The following is a 19,856-nucleotide window of genomic DNA, read 5'->3' on the forward strand; positions in this document are numbered from 1 at the left end:
GACCATGGCTAAAGTTGCTCTCCTTTTTTCTTTCTTGACTCGAGGGTGGTAGGACTGCAGGCACAGCAGCAGCAGCTTCATCTGCTTCAGCCATGGGATGTGATGGTCCTGCTTTTCATGTGACCCTGTCTGCCCAAATCGATACAGCCGAGTCGCTTCCATCATGATTTATTTGCCCAGACAAGCTTCAAGTTTTCGCTACCCAACTCTGCGTCCTCATCATGCAAAGCCAACGACAGGTTGGTGGCGAACTCCGCTAGAGGCCAAACCCCCTCGGAGATGGCGGCCGCGCCCCGTCGATCGGCCATCTCTACTACGACTTCTTTTCCTTGCTGTGTTCCCACGTTATGTCACCATGTTCAGCTTAAATGATTACATTACAACCAACACCCTAATTCGACTTACCTCTCTGAATTCAGCTTAAATTTTGATCGTCAATTTGATATATATTGACTTTAACTAAATCGAAAAATGATGGCGCTATTGATGATCAAATTTGAAAATAATTTGGTTCTATTTTCAATATCGAGGTATTATTATTATTATTATTATTATTATTATTATTATTATTATTATTATTATTATTATTATTATTATTATTATTATTATTATAAATGATAAATAGTGAGAATCTTAACCCCATAAGCTAGCCGACATCACTAAAAAAGTAAAAAAAATATTTTAAGTGAGAAAAATAAGAAGACTTACATCCTACTAAAAAGGCATCCTATACATAGTGCTATAATCTTATATTAATAGGAAAGATCTATGGTTGATTTTAAAAAAATCATCTTATTGATGTTGATGTGGTGGATGAGTCAACTTATTTTTGGTGAGATTTGTCTAATGGAAAATATTCACCATATTAATGAATATTTCTGAGAAAATTAAATAATCCATTGCTATCGTATTTAAACAAGAAAGAAAGAAAGAAAGAATAAGGAAGAGAAAAACAATTTATTGCTATCTATACCCTAATTGTCAAATAATAAAATATACATGTAATTATTAACTTTATTATTATTATTATTATTATTATTATTATTATTATTATTATTATATATATATATATATATATATATATATATATATATATATATATATATATATATATATATATATAATGGTATAATTGAAGAGTAACTCGAATTTGAGGGAAAAAAAGATAATGCCATAACACATGAGATAGTAAATGAGTTAGTAAATGATCAATTAGTAATTGAATCTTATACTATAAATAATATCAAAATCTAAAAAACATGACTGAGTTAGTGAATGATCAATTGTCTAAACTAAAATATGTACTAAGTTAGATCCATTAGGGAACTCCTACCACCATCTAATAAAGAAGCTATTGCAAGTCTCACAAGGAGAAGCTTCAATGTTCCAAGTATTCATCTTGGAAAATACATTGTGCATTGGCTATATGAGTTACAAATACTAGCATTATGTATAAGAAGGTTAGCAAATTTTGGTGTGAGTAAACAACTCCAAAGCTATAGTAGTATTAAGTTAAACTAGAACAAATTGTACTACAAAAATATAATGGATATTTATCGGTGAAACAACGATTAACCAAGTGCTCAATTAGATGGGTTGATTAGATAGATCACTTTCATGATATATAAATATATTAATTATCTAGCATATAATAATACTATTAGTCCACCAATGAAACCGGGGATTAGGAAGCACAATATCATCAAGTGTTTAATTATTATACGCATAATAAGTCCTAATATGATCTGTATAATGTAATATACACCATGATAATAATAGAAAAGATATGATTTAGACATGAGCATGAATCACACTGAATTAAGAGAGATTTACATCAGTTTTTCTTAGAATGCTAAGAACTATATTTTGGATAGATTATAAGAACTCATGATATTTACCATAAAATAGAAGTTAAATTCTCCATAGAATGAAGAGCAAAGCAAGTAGTATGGAGTATGGTAATCAACTTCATGCGCTGAATTTTCCAATATTTCCTAGAAATTCAGGAACAAGAAACAAAAAAACAAAGAGTTGTAATTGCAACAAAAAAAGACATGCAATATGCTTTAGGAGTTTTAAAGATTATTGAAATTAATGTGCACAAATCTCACCCCTCACCTCAAAAGAAGAGGAGAGAGAATGAGGAGATGGAAGACCACAATGCATATATGGCTCTCATCCTTCTCTCTTCTCTTAGGCTGTCTATGCATGTTTCACTATGGATATCGCCAACACCACAATTGCAACTGAGGAATCACTGTCCAAACTCAAAGAGAATCGATTCCATTCGTTTCTTTTGTTCTCAGCCACCAATTGCCACCATCAATAGTTTAGTTGTCACCTAAACCATCACCATCATCACTGTTGCTACTGTTCTAAACAAAGGTAGGAATAGGAAGTCATTCCCCGAGCTCAAATAGTTGGCTCTCTCCTATCATCTCCACTATACCCACCCTAAATCACTAACACCTATATATTAGGCTATGCCAATCGAAAAGGGTTTATATTTGACAAGCAAAAAGAGACAATGATGTTTGTGTTAGGTCCCAAAACAAGCACTTTTGATAGTAACATAAGACTAAAACAAAGGAAAATTTATATGCAACTCATTTCATGCTCATAGTGATAGTATGAGTAGGCTATTCATGATCTTAAGGAACTAGCAACGGTGATAAGAAAAAAATTGCAATGTAATAGTAGAGATGGTTTTGGCAATTCTAATGATTTTATGATAAATAATAGACAGGAAAAAAAGGAATAAAACCGCGGTAATATTATGACAAGAAAGAAGAATGAGAACAGCTCCTTCAAGCTTGCTTGATCACCATATTTATTTTGTGTTTAGGGTTTTATGATGTTAGAAAGGGAGAAAGAGATCCAAAAGAGATGGAAGATGGTAGCAATGATTTTGTTTTTTGATAATTTGTATATAAAAGAATAGTAGTATACACTCTAATAAAGGCTCATATTTCTCTTTCATATCCATATTTTATCTAAACAAAAAATTATTGTGACAAATATTTTGATTGGTATGTATGTATATATATATATATATATATATATATATATATATATATATATATATATATATATATAATCTATGATCACAAATGATGGTAATAAAAAATTTTGGAAGCTTAAGATGTTAGGAAGGTATCTAAAAAAACATGAAGATTCTAACAAAGGATATGAATGACATACTATTTTGGAATATTTAAGCAAGAAAACATCTGCTTTTTCATGCACAAACAATAAATTTGACTTCTTTATGAAATAAAAACTAACAACAAAGTAAAGTAGAAAAATATTTGGTGTCTATTTGCTAAAGGATGCCTAATGCAGATGCTAACTACGCTTATGCGCTTGAAGACTATGACTATATATATATATATATATATATTAGAGAGAGAGAGAGAGAGAGAGAGAGGACCACAAGATGAAGGGGGTGAGTGAGAACCCAAGCATCGTTACCAGCAAGCACGCGTACAGTAACCTAACGAAGCCATGTGGTGGCACCAGAGACGGTGGGACCCAGCGCGACGAAGCGTCACTATTGCACTGCACGCCGCCGTGGGACCCGCACCCTTCTCCTTCCCTCCCCCCCCTCTCCTCTTCGTTCCGCCACCTCTCTCTCTCTCTCTCTCTTCATGAAGTTGTTGCAGGTGCGACTGGAATTTTCCAATGCTTTCTCAGCGTGCAAGCCATAACCACAGCGTTCCCTTTCGTACGTACACAGCCTAATCATTTCCCACCCCCCCCCCCCCCCCTCTCTCTCTCTCTCTCTCGCATTTGTTTCTCCGTTTGGCCCCTGCGGCAACTTGGCCTATCTATCTGTCGATCTCAGCTTGATTTCTCCGAGGTTCTCTTTTGCATGCATGGAAACTCCCAATGCCCGCAACCAGGTAATTGTGATCGCCACCCCCCTCACCACACCTTCTTTACCGGCGGAGTCCCCGAATTTGCCCTGCTGTTTTGGATTACAACGGATCTCCCTCTCGTTTCACTTCGATCGGCTTAGAATGATTTGCGGTTGATCATGCTGGATCAGATCAGATATATGTTGGTCCTGATCTTATTTCATGCATGTCTTTCCCGGTTTAGCTGCTGCACAGTCTCACCGTCGTATGTATGTCGTCGATCTACTTATTGATGAGTTGTCTTGGTGTTCTTTCATGTGATTTTGTGACTGCAAGCTTGGATTTCCCCCAGTAACTCTCGAATCATCCTCGATCTCATGTCGAGGAAAGGATCTGTAGCATTCTTTTCCCGGAAGCTATCTCATCTGGAGCATTAAAGCCATGTCTTGTTAGTTCCTCAGCTTCTTGTCTCGAAGTAAAGGCAATCAGTAAAGTTAACCTAGAAAAGAGTTTGATGGGTCTTTCATCGACATAAGATGTTTCTGGGTTGGATCTTTGCATGTTTACTTTAGATTCCTCCTTGTGTTCTTATCATGGAGCTTAGGTTACATCTCACTACATCTTTCTTCTTGCACCTTCTTCTGTGGGATTCTTCCTACGCTAAAGCTACCAAATCGACTTTGCTTCTTCGATTCAGCGTTTGGGATGCTTATCTTGACATCATTTTCCACTGCACGTAGCTGCTTTTTCAAAGGCTGACGTCTCACTGTAATGCTCTTTAACAGTCCTCCTCCGATGACGGCATATTAAGTCTGCATGTTAGATCCGAAAGAAAGAAGGTTTTTTTCCTTGAAGATTGGTCGATCTTGTGGTGTTCTCGGAAGATCCGAGTTGACTTCCCTTCTATGTGTTCTTTTCTTGTTCATTTCCTCTCCTCGTGATTCCTTCTGCAGGCCATGGCTAGCCATCAGCTGGAAGGATTACTGTCATGCCCCAAGAACCAGCAGCAGCAGGAAAGGAAGCCAAGGCCTCACCCGGAACAGGCCCTCAAGTGCCCAAGGTGTGCCTCCACCAACACCAAGTTCTGCTACTACAACAATTACAGCCTCTCCCAGCCCAGATACTTCTGCAAGGGTTGCAGGAGGTACTGGACTCAAGGAGGCTCTCTCAGGAATGTCCCTGTGGGAGGTGGCTGCAGGAAGAACAAAAGATCATTCTCTTCCTCCTCTTCCAGAAAGGCACAGGACCAAGATCTCATTACTGCCACCAACTCCTTCAATCCACTCCCCTCCCCTACCTTCATCCCTCCACTCTCCAGTGACCTCACCTTAGCCTTCGCTGGGCTCCACAAGCAACCACCCAACCATGGCCACAGCCTTCTCCTAGGGCATCCTAACAATGAGTCCCTCCCTGCTGTCACAACAAACCATGGCTTTCTTGACATTCTAAGGAGCGACTCCATTGACAGTATCAACCCAAGTGGCTTAGACAACTACCTCTACTATGGATTTGGTGTCAGCGGGAATGTGGAGGTGGGAGGTGGTGCCAATGGAGAAGATGATGGGTTTCTGTCCTTCCATGGGGGACTGGGTGGTGCAACAGCAACAGCAGCAGCCAGCCAAGGTTCATGCAAGGACATGGATGAAGGGGAGACCAAAGTGTTGTTGGGTGGTGATGGGAACTTGGCTGTGGACTCTGGAAGAGAGTGGACTGCTATGGGTTCTTCCTGGCATGGACTCATCAACAGCTCCTTGATGTCAGGAGCAGGAATAGATGTGTCCTCTACCCTCGGAGATGCCCATGCCTTCTTCTAAAATCCCTACATTCTCAGTTCTTTCATTGCATATTTTTGGCTTTTCTTTCTTTCCTTCCGTTCTCTATATATTGTGGGAGTGATGATCTGAAAGAGAGATATATATATATATGTATGTATACCGTAAAATTAGACTTTAGAGAGATTGGCTTGATAACTTAGCAGTGTGGAAATATATGATGATGACCACTCACATCTATCCAAGTCTAGCTAGCTTAGTTGCTCTCCGTGGAGGCAATAGGAGGAAGGAAGACAGAGATGCCTGATGATATAATACTCGATCTAGTGTAGGTTAGGAATGTGTGATGAGAATCTAGGCAGAGATTTGACTCCATGCGCAGCAACAACAAAATCTTAGTGGAGATATGGAGGATATCTTTTTGTCAAAGAAAAGCTTGTTGTTGGACCTGCCTGAGGTGGATTACTAGTGCATGCCTGCACATGCACAGAAGTCCTCACAGACCATGATGCTTGGCTGGAAGAAGACTTCCACTTGTATGTACTCTGCAGAAGATTGGATGCAATGCAGAACTGGAAATTAATAGCTCTGGGAGAAGGATTGTTGTGATGTTTGATGCTGTAGATTACTCTGATAGATTTACATTATTTATCCCAAGTTGGAAGACATTGACTGTGATGGTTAGAACTGCAGAGCTATGTTGTATTCTCTTGTTTGTCTTACCCACCTGTAATTGTCATGAACCACTGACAGACTTGCATGTCTGATGTTCTTTGAAGTTGCAAGACAATGATTGTGATAAATAGAACTGCAAAGCCCTCTCTCTGTCTCTCGTCCTACCAAGAATCCTTTATAATGATGACAATGGTGAGGTTTCCAAAGATAATTGATGGAGTGCAGTATTACATATGTTCACATTGGGAATTCTGCATCATTTTATTGATTTCTTACTTTGAGTATTGTTTTGCCATGCAATTCTTTGAAACAAGAACACATTTTGATGCAAATTCTATCAAACAGGTTGAGAGGAATATATGATAAATGCAGAGAGCTGAATCTTTTGGGACTGGAAATTAATTTAATTAATCAGGAATTTAACTGTCAAAATTAGGGTGACTAAGGCATTGAAAGAGATTGAATGACATGACATGATCCAACATGAATAAAGTTGAAATATAGGCACATCTTGTTTTTGGTATATGTCAAAAGTATTAAATATTACATTGAATGACAACAAAATCAGGTCTACAATTCTCTTATAAGCGAAAATTGCTTGTTAATGAGAACTAATTCTCAGAGAACTTAATTCATCAATTGGTCTTTGAAAAAAATGAGGTCGGAACATCGCCGGAGCGGCATCAAAATGATCTATAGAAGAACATGGCCGATTGGTAGTTGACACTTTCTTACCCTACTTGTTAGATGCTCTTCACTGTTAAGATAAGACTGGTTGGTTGCAGGCAAATGAATCAGGTGCCGACAGATACAAGAATTGCTCACATAAGCTAACCAACCTCCAGCATAAATTAAGTCAACACGCCACCAACATATGGGAGGATGAAGAACACACAACCGAGCATGGTTTCTTATGGCACTCACTTGCTCCGTTTCTTTGCTTCACTGTAAAGAATAACTCCAATTACTGTAACAGTGTAGCCGAGCATCCCAGTCACTGTCACAGGATTCTTGAATATTAAGATTGAGACGACAACAGCAACAGCACCTTTGGCATTTCCAAGAACCTGAGATCACCAAAAGTTTCTTGTCAACAATGTACAAAGCATAAGAAGCAGAAGTATAATGAATACTGGAAATCATCACTTGGCACATTGTCCTTCCATGATGAAGCAAAATAATTTCAACATTGTGGTACTGTTCACCAAAAGAGTTTTAATTCATAAACAAGACCGAGGCTCTGTGGAGGGACTTGTTGCCAGTTAGGCACTTGCTAAATTGCTTTTTTATATTAATTAGACCAGAAAAAAAAAATAAACAAGCTTTGATTTCTCAGTCCAATTGATATCCAGTCATCAAAGTCCTAAACTTGTCTTCATGCATTAGAATAGCAACCATCACCTACAAGTCTGCATGTCCATGACTTACATACTTAATGAGCATTAGTCCAAAAAAGTGACTTCAAAATCATGATATGCAATCAATGGTATTCTAATTTCCATATGAATAGTGAATACAATCTCTGTCAAGTGCCATTGCTAAAGTACAACTACAGATAGAAAGCCCAGCATATGATGACACCCTTGTTAACCTTTGCTGTTGCCGGACATTCACCATGTTAGCATAAGTTGTTCATCTGCTTTATTTTTAACATGTTTTAAGTGCTGGTGTTCATCTACATTACTTTTAACATGTACATGCTTTGGTTTACTCCGTGCTTGAAGTCAAGTAGCACAATAGCAAATATCCCATCAAGTAAGAGGTAACAATGCAATTATTGTGCATACTTGCTTATCAACATCAGAAATATATAAAATTTCAAAGATGGGTAGATATGAATTAATTAACAACTAAGATATAAAAAATATGTTAGTTATATATATACTAAGAGTAGACTATAAAGCATAAAACCTGGAGTAAATTAACCTTCTTAGAACCAACCAAATTAATACAAAAGGAATAAGGTGTAATGTCTTCTCTTGTGTACACTACGAAGAGAAAGAAGGAAATGTCATTGAGTGTGGAGCATACCTGGAGTGTCAAGGCGCTCGTATGCTTGGTCACCAAAAAGTTCGTCAAGTTCACAAAATATGCAAGAGTTGAATTAAACAATAGGTACCATATAAGTTTAAAATCTTCTCTGGCAAGTGCCATTGTAATGCCAACCACATTTTCCTCCATAACTAATGTCGCAGGAAGCAATAAAACAACTGCTATCGGAGCCATGTAGAGAAGTAGATTCATTGAATTCAGCTTTTCCCTGACAAGAATTATAAACAAACAAAGCGAAGGATGAAAAGTTGGCACTGAGATTATTGACGAAAAAGATAACTATCACCCTTTTTCAGGAAAGAAAAAAAAACAGAAATTCTATAATTAATAAGGTAAAAACAGTGAAGCTCTGACCAGCAGATCTTTTGAGAAAAGATACATTGATGCATGTGAAAATAAGATGTATTTATTACCCCTCAGAAGACAACAATATCCCTTGCAGTACCGACTTCAGTGCCCGTGCAGCGGTTGCTCCAACACACATGATAAAACCAAATAGATGGAAACTAGGCTCCCCCTGCATTGTTAAACATAAGACTGTACAATTAGACTATAAATCTTCATAAAAATAGTTCAATTAAAAAGAAGTTATATCTGGATCATGAAATGAACATCAGACATGGTAAAAAAAGCAATAAATTGAGGACAAAAATGTCAAACATCACTTGGGGAATTGGCAGCATCTAGGTAACAAAAATATTCCTCCTTGACACCAGAAAGGCCAGTCACAAGTGATATCCCACGCAAGATCAAACATCTTTCTGACAATCTAACTTCTTTTAGAACCCAGCCATTACACGGTCAATGATCTTATTCCCCAAGACTCTCAAGCATTCAATTCAATAAGTCAAAAATAGGCAAGTAATCCAGATTGCATTTTGTGGAAAAAAAGAACCCAGATTGCATTTCATTGTCAAAACTCAAAAGCATTCTCCTAAATTGCAGAAAAACTTTCACCAGTAGACACAAGATACATGCATTCCAACTGATCATGCTAGGTCCTTCCTTTGATTCACAGGTTCTTCACATATTTGCTGCACATTGCAGGAAAAAGCGGCCTAAACAACTTCCTGAGAATTAATCAATTCTTAAACTCAACAAACTTTGGAAACTAGATATACTTAATTATTGAATGGTTTAGTTACTGTTTCAAGGATCCAAATATCTCCTTTTATCATCCAGCATGCAATTCAGTAAAACTGAAACTTGACTGAATCTATGCAATGCACTTGTTCTTGATCACGAGACCTAGATCAAAGTTCAAGACATATGATCAGGTTGAAATCTTAAAGGATGTAACTTTGGTAAATTATGTGACTCAGGTTACAGTTTGTCCTGTCCAAGATATCCACACAATGTTATTTTTTTGAGTCACCACAAAGGAAGGAAGGGGAGAAGAGGAGCATACTACAAGTTTTATCCTACCTTGATGCTCGCCATTGCTGCAGCTTGCTGCTATTGCTTCTTGTCGTGTCTATGCTCCTCCTCAATACAGATACTATCAAGCTCTATGATCTTATTCCTCTTCGAAACCTCCTAATTTATCACTGTTTATTATGTTCAAAACCAATTACCTATAGAATATACTTCACTTGCAAAAGTAGTACTTTCATCTTTTCCTAATTTTCATATCATTAGTAAACACAAATTGATCTTCCTTGTACTTCTAATATCATCTATAGTTCTACTATTTCCTTACCTATGTTTAGAAAGCCAATAGATGGCTTATTCCTCAATTTTGGTACCTGATTTGCCATAGAAACTATCATATGTGTTGTATTTGTGTATACTTGTAGTCTTTGTTTAGCTACAATATATCTTCTAAATTCTCAAAGTTTTTAAACATGCTCTTTTGCATTAATTATTTTTTTGGATTTTCTTACACCACCACAAACTCTCCGTTCATGCAACACTCCTACTTTTGGACTTCCCAAGTGTCTCTTCTCTTATGGTCTTATTCTTACTAGTTATCCAAGTCCACATGGTTAATATCATTTTCTTATAGGTTCTAAACTTAGACTAACCAAAAGAAAAAAAAACCACCACCCACAACATTGATTTCTAGCAGTCACATTAACTAATAAGTAACTAGTTATTATCTTGTAATTGTTAAATTGGCCTCCTAGGTGTCTAGGATGTCTTCTTGGGCACTTGTGCTTTGGATCATCACTTAAAATGAATTTCAGAATTTAATAGTCATTCAGCATCATCACTTAAAATGAATTTCAGAATGTCAAGGCAATGTTTCTGACAAACACCTCTACTTTAAAGGTTGAATTTGATTTCAATACATATCAATGATTATCAAACTGAATATAGAGATGTATGCAAACGATGAACCTCTTATCATGAAAGACGAGGCTTCTTTGTAAATCTACCATATACAATCAAGAAGCTATTAGCTGTCTAATCAGAAACATAAACAAATGAGTACCACAAGCAGAAAATTATACAAAACAATGAAATGAATGATCTCTGATCTGCAGAAAAATATGCCAAGATGAATTGCAGATGAGAAGCAACTAATCAGAATTAGGTTATTCTAAGAAGATGCACTTTGCATCAGCTTAAAACACATCATTGTAACATCTATAATTGCCATCTATTTCCTGGATGTGTGCTTTATATCTTGACCACAAACACTTCAGGAAACCTCTCACCACCCGAGCTAGATCAATATTACAATAGCCTAGAACAACAGATCTCAAATCAAACCCAGCAACATAATCAACCGACTAAGAATTCTAAAATGGCTGCGCTCTTCGAGCTCTAAGTTCACCGGCCCAAATTCAGTGGTTTCTTCCTTTCACTTAATATGCAGCACAAAAGGTTCAACCAGTTACACATCAAACACATGGCGTTCATCACAATCCATGATGAATACTGGATCTGCTAAATCTAAAAGAAGAAAGATTGGGACCCAACGTACCCCGCTGGCGATGATGACGCCGGTGACAACAGGGATGAGGGTGATATAAGTGATCCAGGCCTCCCGCTTGACGGTCATGAGATACGCGAACACCGCGGTGAAGAAGGGCGTGGTCGCCCCAACTGCCTGATTGAACGAAACCGGCAGGTACTTGAGCGAGACGTTCCCGCTGACCACCGAGCCGCAGAAGACGAGGCTGAGCGTGGCGATCTTCAAGAACTGCAGCCGCGACCGCACGGTCTGCATCGGCACCACCCTCAGCCAGGCGATGGCCACGTAGCTAAGCAGCGAGCACGCTGCCATGTGGCACATGGTGAGGAAGATCGGGTACTTGAATCCGTAGTTGCTGAGGAGGTACTTGTTGAGCAGAAGCACCCCAATATTGGAGGAGTACCACGACGCCACCAGCCCAAATGTGAACAACCGCCCGCTCACCGCCGGCGGTGACCAGTTGCCCTTAGTGCTCATCCTCCTCCGTCGCCGCCGTCGCTGCTGCAGCCTTCTTACCAGGATCTATTAACAGACAAACCGAGGCCAATTTCAGCGTATTCACGGCGATTTGCAGCAGCAGAGAGGTCGATCGGGGCGGGAGCAAAGCTAGGGTTTCGGATTAGGGGAAGAAGGGAACGGATCTGAGGAGAGATTGAGGGATTCGTCGGAAGGAGGAGACTGAGGAGAATGGGGACGAGTTCTTCTTCGTCGCCTTCTTCCGTGGATTTGGGTTATTTATTTATTTGTACTCATATAAATTAATGAAATTAAAATGATATTGTTAGGAGTAATGGTATTGTTAATTGTTTATTTTAAAATTATTATATTATTATTATTATCATTATTATTATGAACGAATTTTTAAAAAACCCTGAGAATTTTTCGTAGAACCATCCAATTTTGAAAAATAATTTACAAACCATTTGGAAGGTGAAGAGATCGTTTTATCCTTGCCTTCGTCGAACCCATTATTGCCTCCCATCCTGTATCTCCTCATTCTTGTATTACCTCGTAACACCCATATTCTATTATTGTCGGATCTAAGGCATCATGAGCACAGGCGTGAGTGCCTACGCCAACCCATGAGGAGGTTGACTTGCAAGGCTAACCCACGCATAAAGGGAGATAGTCGATCGGACCAACCCATGCACGGAGGCATAAGCAACCAGGAGAGTGACTAAGGGTGGGGAAGGGATGGCTGATAGGGTCAGCTCACACGTTGGGGTGCAACGACTATAGGAGAAGAGGGGGCGATCGACGAGGTCAATCTATGTATGGGGGGATCGATGGGACGAAAAAAAATTGACGCTATCTAAGGATTTTTTTTAATTAGAGTGCTCTACCGTAAATTTTCAAACTTATGGATTTTTTTTTAGAATTCATCCTCTTATTATTCCTATTATTATTATTACTTTAAATGTTCAAAATCAAACTAATTTATAACTTAACTTGAAAATGTATCAAACAATTATAAGCACCGTCATAAATAAACATGCAATAATGTAAAATGCTTCCGGTTAGCTTAGTACAATTCATACAAAATCTAATAGCTCAATCGTAATGTCACAAAAATAAAAAATGAATGTGTGATTGAGTGAATTGATTAGTATGTGATAAGTGGATTACAAAAAGATAGGAACGTAAAAAGTTAATTAAAATCTTAATTTGAGAAATTTGCATAAAGTGTCACTATTTTCAAAAAATCTTGTATAGCTCTCATTCTTTTATAAAAGATAATCTCATATGTCATCGTCTTCGCCCTTAGTTGCCTATGCCTCCGCTTTCGTGAGTCCATACATCTTTTGTTACGATCAAGTTGGCACTAAGAGGGAGGGGGGTGAATTAGTGCAGCGGTAAAACTACGTTGAGTCAAAAATCTTCGTACGATAAAAACTGATTTCGACGAAAATCGTTTGTTTGACTCATATAAGTTTGCAGGTGAATAGAGAAAAGGGGATTGGATAATTTGCAATGCAGTAAACAGAATAAGCAGTAAGGAAAGAACATACCAGAATTTATAGTGGTTCGGTCGTCGTGACTTGTATCCACTCTCGATTCCTCTTCCGTCGAGGCCACCGGCTTCTACTACCGATCTTATTTCAACGAGCGAAGATCAACTATCCTTCTATACCCCTCTTCTCAGTTTCACAAGTTTAGGAGACAACCTTTTATAAGCACTCACTCATCCCTAAATAGAATTCTAAACTTTAAGACTAAATGAGGGGATTTCTCAAGTGATTACTATAGCGTTTTCTCACTTTTAAGTTCTTTGTACTTGTGTATATTAACCAGGGATGAGAGGGGTATTTATAGGCATCAAGTGGATTCAAACTTGAAACTTAAAAGTATCTCATCCCCGGTTTTTGGGGTACTAGTGGTACCACCACCTACAGCACTGACATTGGGCGGTACCACCACCTGACACAATCTCGGAGACTGTGCCACCGACGGTTCCACTAGTTTGGGTCACTGTTTGGGTCTTTCACTTGGCCCAACATAGCTCAAACTTGGGCTCAACTGGCCCCTAATTAAGTTAGCTCAATTCCAACCTAATTATGCCTAAAACCTACTTCGATCTAGAGAATTATTACAAAGCTTGAATCAAATGTTGTTCAGCATATCATTGGTTCATCGACACTTCGTTCGATTCTTCGACGCATCGTCCTCTCTTGTGGCATATTACCTAATCGGTCAGTTAACCTCCGCAATTCTGATTTCCTTAGCACAATTTTCACTCTTCTTGGCCCAATGCCCGAACTCATGGCCCAAAACCTTCTGTCGATATGTCGATCAATCCTCCGGCTCGACGCCCAATCTTCTGACATGTTCCACTCTGACCCAACATGATTCTTCCTGTTTTTAATTGTCTCTCCCTAATTGAAGCTTCCAACGTCACTCAAAGCGCATATCAGATAAACACTATCAATTGGTTTCATCATCAAAATCCGAGATTCAACAATCTCCCCATTTTTTATGATGACAACCAATTGTTTATGAAGTTTAAACTAAACTCCCCCTATCAATATGTCATATTGATAGAACTCTTGAATTCAAAAATCCAAGCAACAAGTTATCATAAAATCATGCATAATCAAAATATCCAAAATATCTAAGTACATCATCCCATACATGACTATCATATCATCATATCTACTCCCCCTTTGTCATCATAAAAAAAAAAAAAAGTGCAACTATCAAGTTTTAGAGATATGCAAGGCTTAGCTGTTTAGCAAAATTTTAATCACTTTAGAACATTCAAGCGAGTGAGTTTCTCTTCCTTTTACAATGGGCAAGTTTCCAACTTTTGTATCTTGAGCTAGTAATTTTTGAAATGTACAAATAACAAATAGCATATTTTTGCATCTTCTTGAAATGTGTAGCTTAGCAAAAATTGCTTCTCTTTAGATTTGCAAGATAGCACTTCTTATTTCTCTTTTGAGATAAGCAAGCTAATAAGTTTTAGCTTCTTCTTGTATATACCATCATGCAAGCTAGCATATTTTACCCCACCCCCCAGCAAGCTAGCAAGTTTTGCTCTATTTGCGATGTGCAAGCTAATAAGTTTTAGCTTCTTCTTGTATATACCATCTTTTTCCCTTTACAATAATTTCCAAAGCATGACAAAGATAAATAACAAATTTATATCAATATTTCAATCATAAAAAATGAAAGATCAAGTCATGATTTTTGACATCTGTTCTTTTGTATATAGAAGGAATGATAGGGAAATAATCTTGATTTAAAAAGAAGATTCAAGTCTAAAAATCGATAAATCAATATCATGATCCGAAAAATATATAAGAAGAATTTATGTATTTGGGAGATCTAACATGTCTAAGTTTATCATTCAAGCTAGTAAATTTGGTTTTCTTAAGATGCTAGCTATTTTCTTTTCTCCTTTTATCGTTGTAAACAAAAAAAAAGAAGGGAATAACATAATGGTGTAAACATTCAAGTCATCACAAAAAAAATAATTTGGTAATGAGATATATAATTTATGAATATAAAGAAATATCAATAATAAATCATGACATGAAGGATATTAATATGAAAGATTAATTTGTGAATGATTCATATTGACAAATCTCCTTTTTAGTAAATAACGAATAGAATCATAGGAAATTAAATAAGATATCTTGATTCAAATAAATCTCAAATTATTAATGTCAATAATCAAGATTTGTTTGGATAAATCTTCTCTTAGACAAGTAAATCATACGTGAATCAAGAAAAAATATTTCATATGAAATACATCCCAAAGTCATAAACATAGATAAATGATTCGATTGGATATATCATCTTATTATTAAAATGAATCATACAAAAAGAAATTCAAAATCATCATCAAAATCACTTTTCAGATAATTCAATGAAAGCTAGATAGATTCCTATAAGATTAAAGATAGCTCAAGTTCTTTTAATTCTAAATTTTGTAATTGATTTCATGTTCAAGTCTTTCATAAGGCCATGCTTCATTATTTATAATCGAAAAGCAATACAGAAATCATAGAAATTATCAAGCTCAATAAATTATAAATTAATCAAAAATCATCATTACTTCAAATCACCGTACATAATTATAAAATCGTGATACCAAAACTTTTTAACATTTTCATTACATTATTACATCATTATACATCATTAAATCATCAAGCATGATTTCATTAAACAAGAAGCATTTTTAATCAAAATTATTTTGTTTGTTATAGTAATATATTTTTCTTTTTAAATGAATCTAACTTTTCATGCTTAGTGCTAGGATTTAATATGTAATTATCATGATCAATTTTTTTAATTTTTTAAAACCATTAGAAAGAAAAGCATTATCCCCTTTTATTTAATTTTTACTAACTAATTTAAAAATAACTCATGAAAAGCATCAAGTAATTTCAAAATAAACTATGGGGGTTTAGGGTGAGTCATTTACCTTATCGTTGAGAGCCGTTAAGCCGTTAAGCCGTAGTTTGCCACCTTGCCTTTGTTGGTTTATTTTTCATCTTCGGGGGAACTTGATTCATCCCAAGTCACCTTGAGTATTTTCTTCTTCTTTTATAGCTTCTTCTTTTTAAGTTTATTTTTACTTTTTGATTCTTGTTTTAAGAACTTTTTAAGCTTTATTTGAGAAGTTCAAGGTCATCATCATCATCACTTGAGTCATCACTCAAGTGGTATTCTATTGTTCGAAGTGTCAAATCCTTCTTATTCTTTGAAAGGTGGTTCTCATGTTCATCATGTTCAACACAAGTCATTTCATAGGTCATTAAGGACTCAATAGGTTCTTCAATCAGAAAATAGTTCAAATTCTTGGCTTCTTGAATAGCCATTTACTTTAGGGTCCCAACTCTTTAGAAGGGATCTCAATATTTTGTTAATGAGTTCAAAGTTAGAAAAACTTTTACCAAGCACTTTTAGATCGTTGACGACATCCGTAAACCGGGTGTACATTTCTCCAATCGTCTCACTTGGTTCCATCCAAAATAATTCAAAATCATGCATTAAAAAATTGATTTTTGAATCTTTAACTTTACTAGTGCCTTCGTGTATGATTTCAAGTATATGCCAAATGTCAAAAGTTGTTTCATAAATAGAAACTCGATTGAATTCAGTTTTATCTAAAGCGCAAAACAAGACATTCATAGCCTTGGCATTTAAAGAGAAAGTCTTCTTCCCCAACTCATTCTAATTATTTATTGGAAGAGAAGACCTTTCAAATCTGTTTTCAATAATATTCTATAAATCATGGTTCAAGGAAAGCAAGAAAACTTGTTGAATCTCGTATTTTGATGATGAAACTACTTAATATATGTTTATGATTTAATATGCGTTTTGAGTGACGCAGGATGCTTTGATCAGGATGAGACAATTAAAGCAGGAACATCATGTTGTGCCGGAGGAACATGTCAGAAGATTGGACGTCGGGCCGGTGGATCGGTCGACGTATCGACAGAAGGCTTTGGGTCGTGGACTCGGGCATCGGGCCAAGAAGAGCGGGTATTGTGCCAAGGATATCGGAGTTGCGGAGCCAACAGGCCGATTGGGCAATAGGCTGCAGGAAAAGACGATGCGCCGAAGAATCGGACGAAGCGTCGAGGGACCAATGACATGCCGGACAACTTGGTTAATTGCTTAGGATTAATTATCTCGATCGAAGTTTTTGTTTTAAGTGTGCAGGATTAACTACGATGAAAGTTAGACAAGCAGCAGGAGTTGCGCCGGAGTCAAGTTCATGATCACGTTGGAAGTTCGAGAGTTCGACGGAAGTTCGGACGGTCGTCGGAGGTTCTGCGAGAACAGATCCGAGAAGTCCAGAAGCTTGCCAAGCGAAGCTCGTCGGAACTTGCCAAGTGGATCGTCGCAAAGTCCAGGAGTTTGCCGGAAGTCCGCAGGAGCATCACCGAGGGTTCATCGGATGATCGACGGAAGTTCGCCGGAAACTCGCCGGAAGAAGCGATTGACGCACCGAAGCAAAGCTGCAGAAATTGTCTTAGAACTAATCGTAGTTAGCACGTTGATTAAGTTGGAAAATGGGAGGTGATCCCATTAACTTAATCTTGGGCCAATTGGGCCCGAATTCGGACTGGTTTGGGCCAAGTTTGGAGCCCAACCAGTGATCTGGAATAGTGCCAGGAGGTGCAACCGCCTAGGCCAGGAGGTGGCACCGCCTGGGCTAAGCCTCCCAGCGAGACTGGGCGGTGCAACCTCTCCAGCCGGGAGGTGGCACCGCCTGAGCTCAGTCTTCGAGCAAGACTGGGCGGTGCAACCTCCCTGACAGAGAGGTGGCACCGCCTGAGCTCAGTCTTCGAGCAAGACTGGGCGGTGCAACCTCCCTGGCAGAGAGGTGGCACCGCCTGAGCTCGGTCTTCGAGCTCTGCCAGGCGGTGCAACCTCTCCAGTCAGGAGGTGCAACCGCCTGATCCCGGAATTCCGGGATTTGATCGTTTTGAGCTCCAAATTTGAATTGGGTTGGGGCCTATAAATACCCCACCCATTCAGCACTGAGACAGCAAGAACTCAAGCCGAAATCTTGATCTTTTCAGTGGTTCTTAGAGCTCAAAACTGCTAGTTTTCCTCCTCCTTCTGTTCTTCAAGTTTGAGTTGTAAAGAGAGGAGAGAAAACATTTGTAAGGGTTGTCTCCTAAGCCCATCAAAAGGAGTGAATCTGTAAGAGGGTAGTTGGCCTTCGCCTATTGAAGGAAGGCCTCTAGTTGACGTCGGTAACCTCATCGGTGGAGGAAGCCAAAAGTGGAGTAGGTCAAGACTGACCGAACCACTCTAAATCTCTGGTTTGCGTTTATTTTGAGCACTTTATCATTACTGCAAACCTCCTACATAGCTACTGCTCTCTGCGCTTTTACGAATGAGTTCTGTGCAGTTTACGTTTACGTCTTGATTCCATCTACAAACTGCAAACTGTCTCTCTGCGCTTTTACGAATGAGTTCTGTGCAGTTTACGTTTACGTCTTGATTTCACTTACAACTGCAAACTATCTTCTGCGCTTTTTTTTACGGACAAGGTTCTGTGCAGTTTACGTTCACGTCTTGATTTCATTTACAACTGCAAACTGTCTTCTGCGCTTTTACGAACAAGGTTCTGTGCAGTTTACGTTTACGTCTTGATTTCATTTAGAACTGCAAACTGTCATCTGCGTTTAGACGCAAACTGCGTTTAGACGCAAACTGCGTTTAGACGCAAACTGCGTTTAGACGTAAACTACGCTTAGACGCAAACTGCGTTTAGACGCAAACTGCATTTAGACGTAAACTGCGTTTAGACGTAAACTGCGCTTAGACGCAAACTGTGTTTAGACGCAAACTGCGCTTAGACGCAAACTGCGTTTAGACGTAAATCTACGTTTAGACGTAAATCTGCGTTTAGACGTAAATCTACGTTTTAGACGTAAAACTGCGTTTAGACGTAAACTACGTTTAAACGTAAAACTGAGTTTGGACGTAAATCTGCGTTTAGACGTAAATCTGCGTTTAGACGTAAAACTGCGTTTAGACGCAAACTGCATTTAAACGTAAATTGTGTTTAGATGTAAACTACGTTTAGACGTAAACTGCACTTAGTCATAAGTTATCTTTGAGTCGGCTTTTGCTTCAAAACTGATTTTTATCGAACGAACGCAACTTTTGTTTTTAATCGCTAAAAGATATCAGCTGCACTAATTCACCCCCCCCTCTTAGTGCTCTCGATCCTAACAATTGGTATCAGAGCGGGGTATTTCTCATTTCGGATTTACACCCGAGAGAAATGGCTCTTCAAGAGGGCTTTTCGGTCTTTCGTCCACCGTTCTTTAACGGATTGGACTACACTTATTGGAAAACTCGAATGAGAGTTTTCTTGATTTCTCTAAATCTGGATTTATGGAATATCGTTGAAAACGGTTTTCAACTTCCCTCTAAACCGATGAACGAATGGTCGGATTTAGAGAAGAAGTATTTTTCTTTAAACGCAAAGGCTATGAATGCCTTATTTTGCGCTTTGGACAAAAATGAGTTCAATCGGGTTTCTTTGTGCGAAACGGCTTTCGATATTTGGCGTGCTCTTGAAATCACGCACGAGGGAACTAGTAGAGT

At 38.0% G+C, this 19,856-nt stretch overlaps 2 protein-coding genes across 5 annotated transcripts; one reads left to right on the plus strand and one right to left on the minus strand.

Moving 5' to 3' along the window:
- Positions 1-3,437: 3,437 nt before the first annotated feature.
- LOC135581993 (dof zinc finger protein DOF3.2-like) lies at positions 3,438-6,461 on the plus strand. 4 transcript variants are annotated; one of them, XM_065086067.1, is made up of 3 exons: positions 3,438-3,724; positions 4,643-4,696; positions 4,811-6,461. In XM_065086067.1, the coding sequence occupies exon 3, from the start codon at positions 4,814-4,816 to the stop codon at positions 5,669-5,671; it is 858 nt and encodes a 285-aa protein (XP_064942139.1). In that variant the 5' UTR covers positions 3,438-3,724; positions 4,643-4,696; positions 4,811-4,813; the 3' UTR covers positions 5,672-6,461. The 4 variants fall into 4 exon arrangements, with proteins under 4 accessions (XP_064942139.1, XP_064942138.1, XP_064942137.1 ...); XM_065086066.1 differs by lacking the exon at positions 4,643-4,696; XM_065086065.1 differs by lacking the exons at positions 3,438-3,724; positions 4,643-4,696 and adding an exon at positions 3,744-3,902.
- Positions 6,462-6,792: 331 nt separating this feature from the next.
- Positions 6,793-12,008, minus strand: LOC135595311 (probable sugar phosphate/phosphate translocator At3g11320). Its single transcript, XM_065086068.1, has 4 exons — positions 11,286-12,008; positions 8,770-8,873; positions 8,336-8,564; positions 6,793-7,371 (listed from the first exon to the last, which is right to left on the minus strand). The coding sequence occupies exons 1-4, from the start codon at positions 11,751-11,753 to the stop codon at positions 7,225-7,227; spliced, it is 948 nt and encodes a 315-aa protein (XP_064942140.1). The 5' UTR covers positions 11,754-12,008; the 3' UTR covers positions 6,793-7,224.
- Positions 12,009-19,856: the final 7,848 nt, after the last annotated feature.

This window comes from Musa acuminata, chromosome BXJ1-10, assembly GCF_036884655.1.
Source record: "Musa acuminata AAA Group cultivar baxijiao chromosome BXJ1-10, Cavendish_Baxijiao_AAA, whole genome shotgun sequence".
Taxonomy (NCBI): domain Eukaryota; kingdom Viridiplantae; phylum Streptophyta; class Magnoliopsida; order Zingiberales; family Musaceae; genus Musa; species Musa acuminata.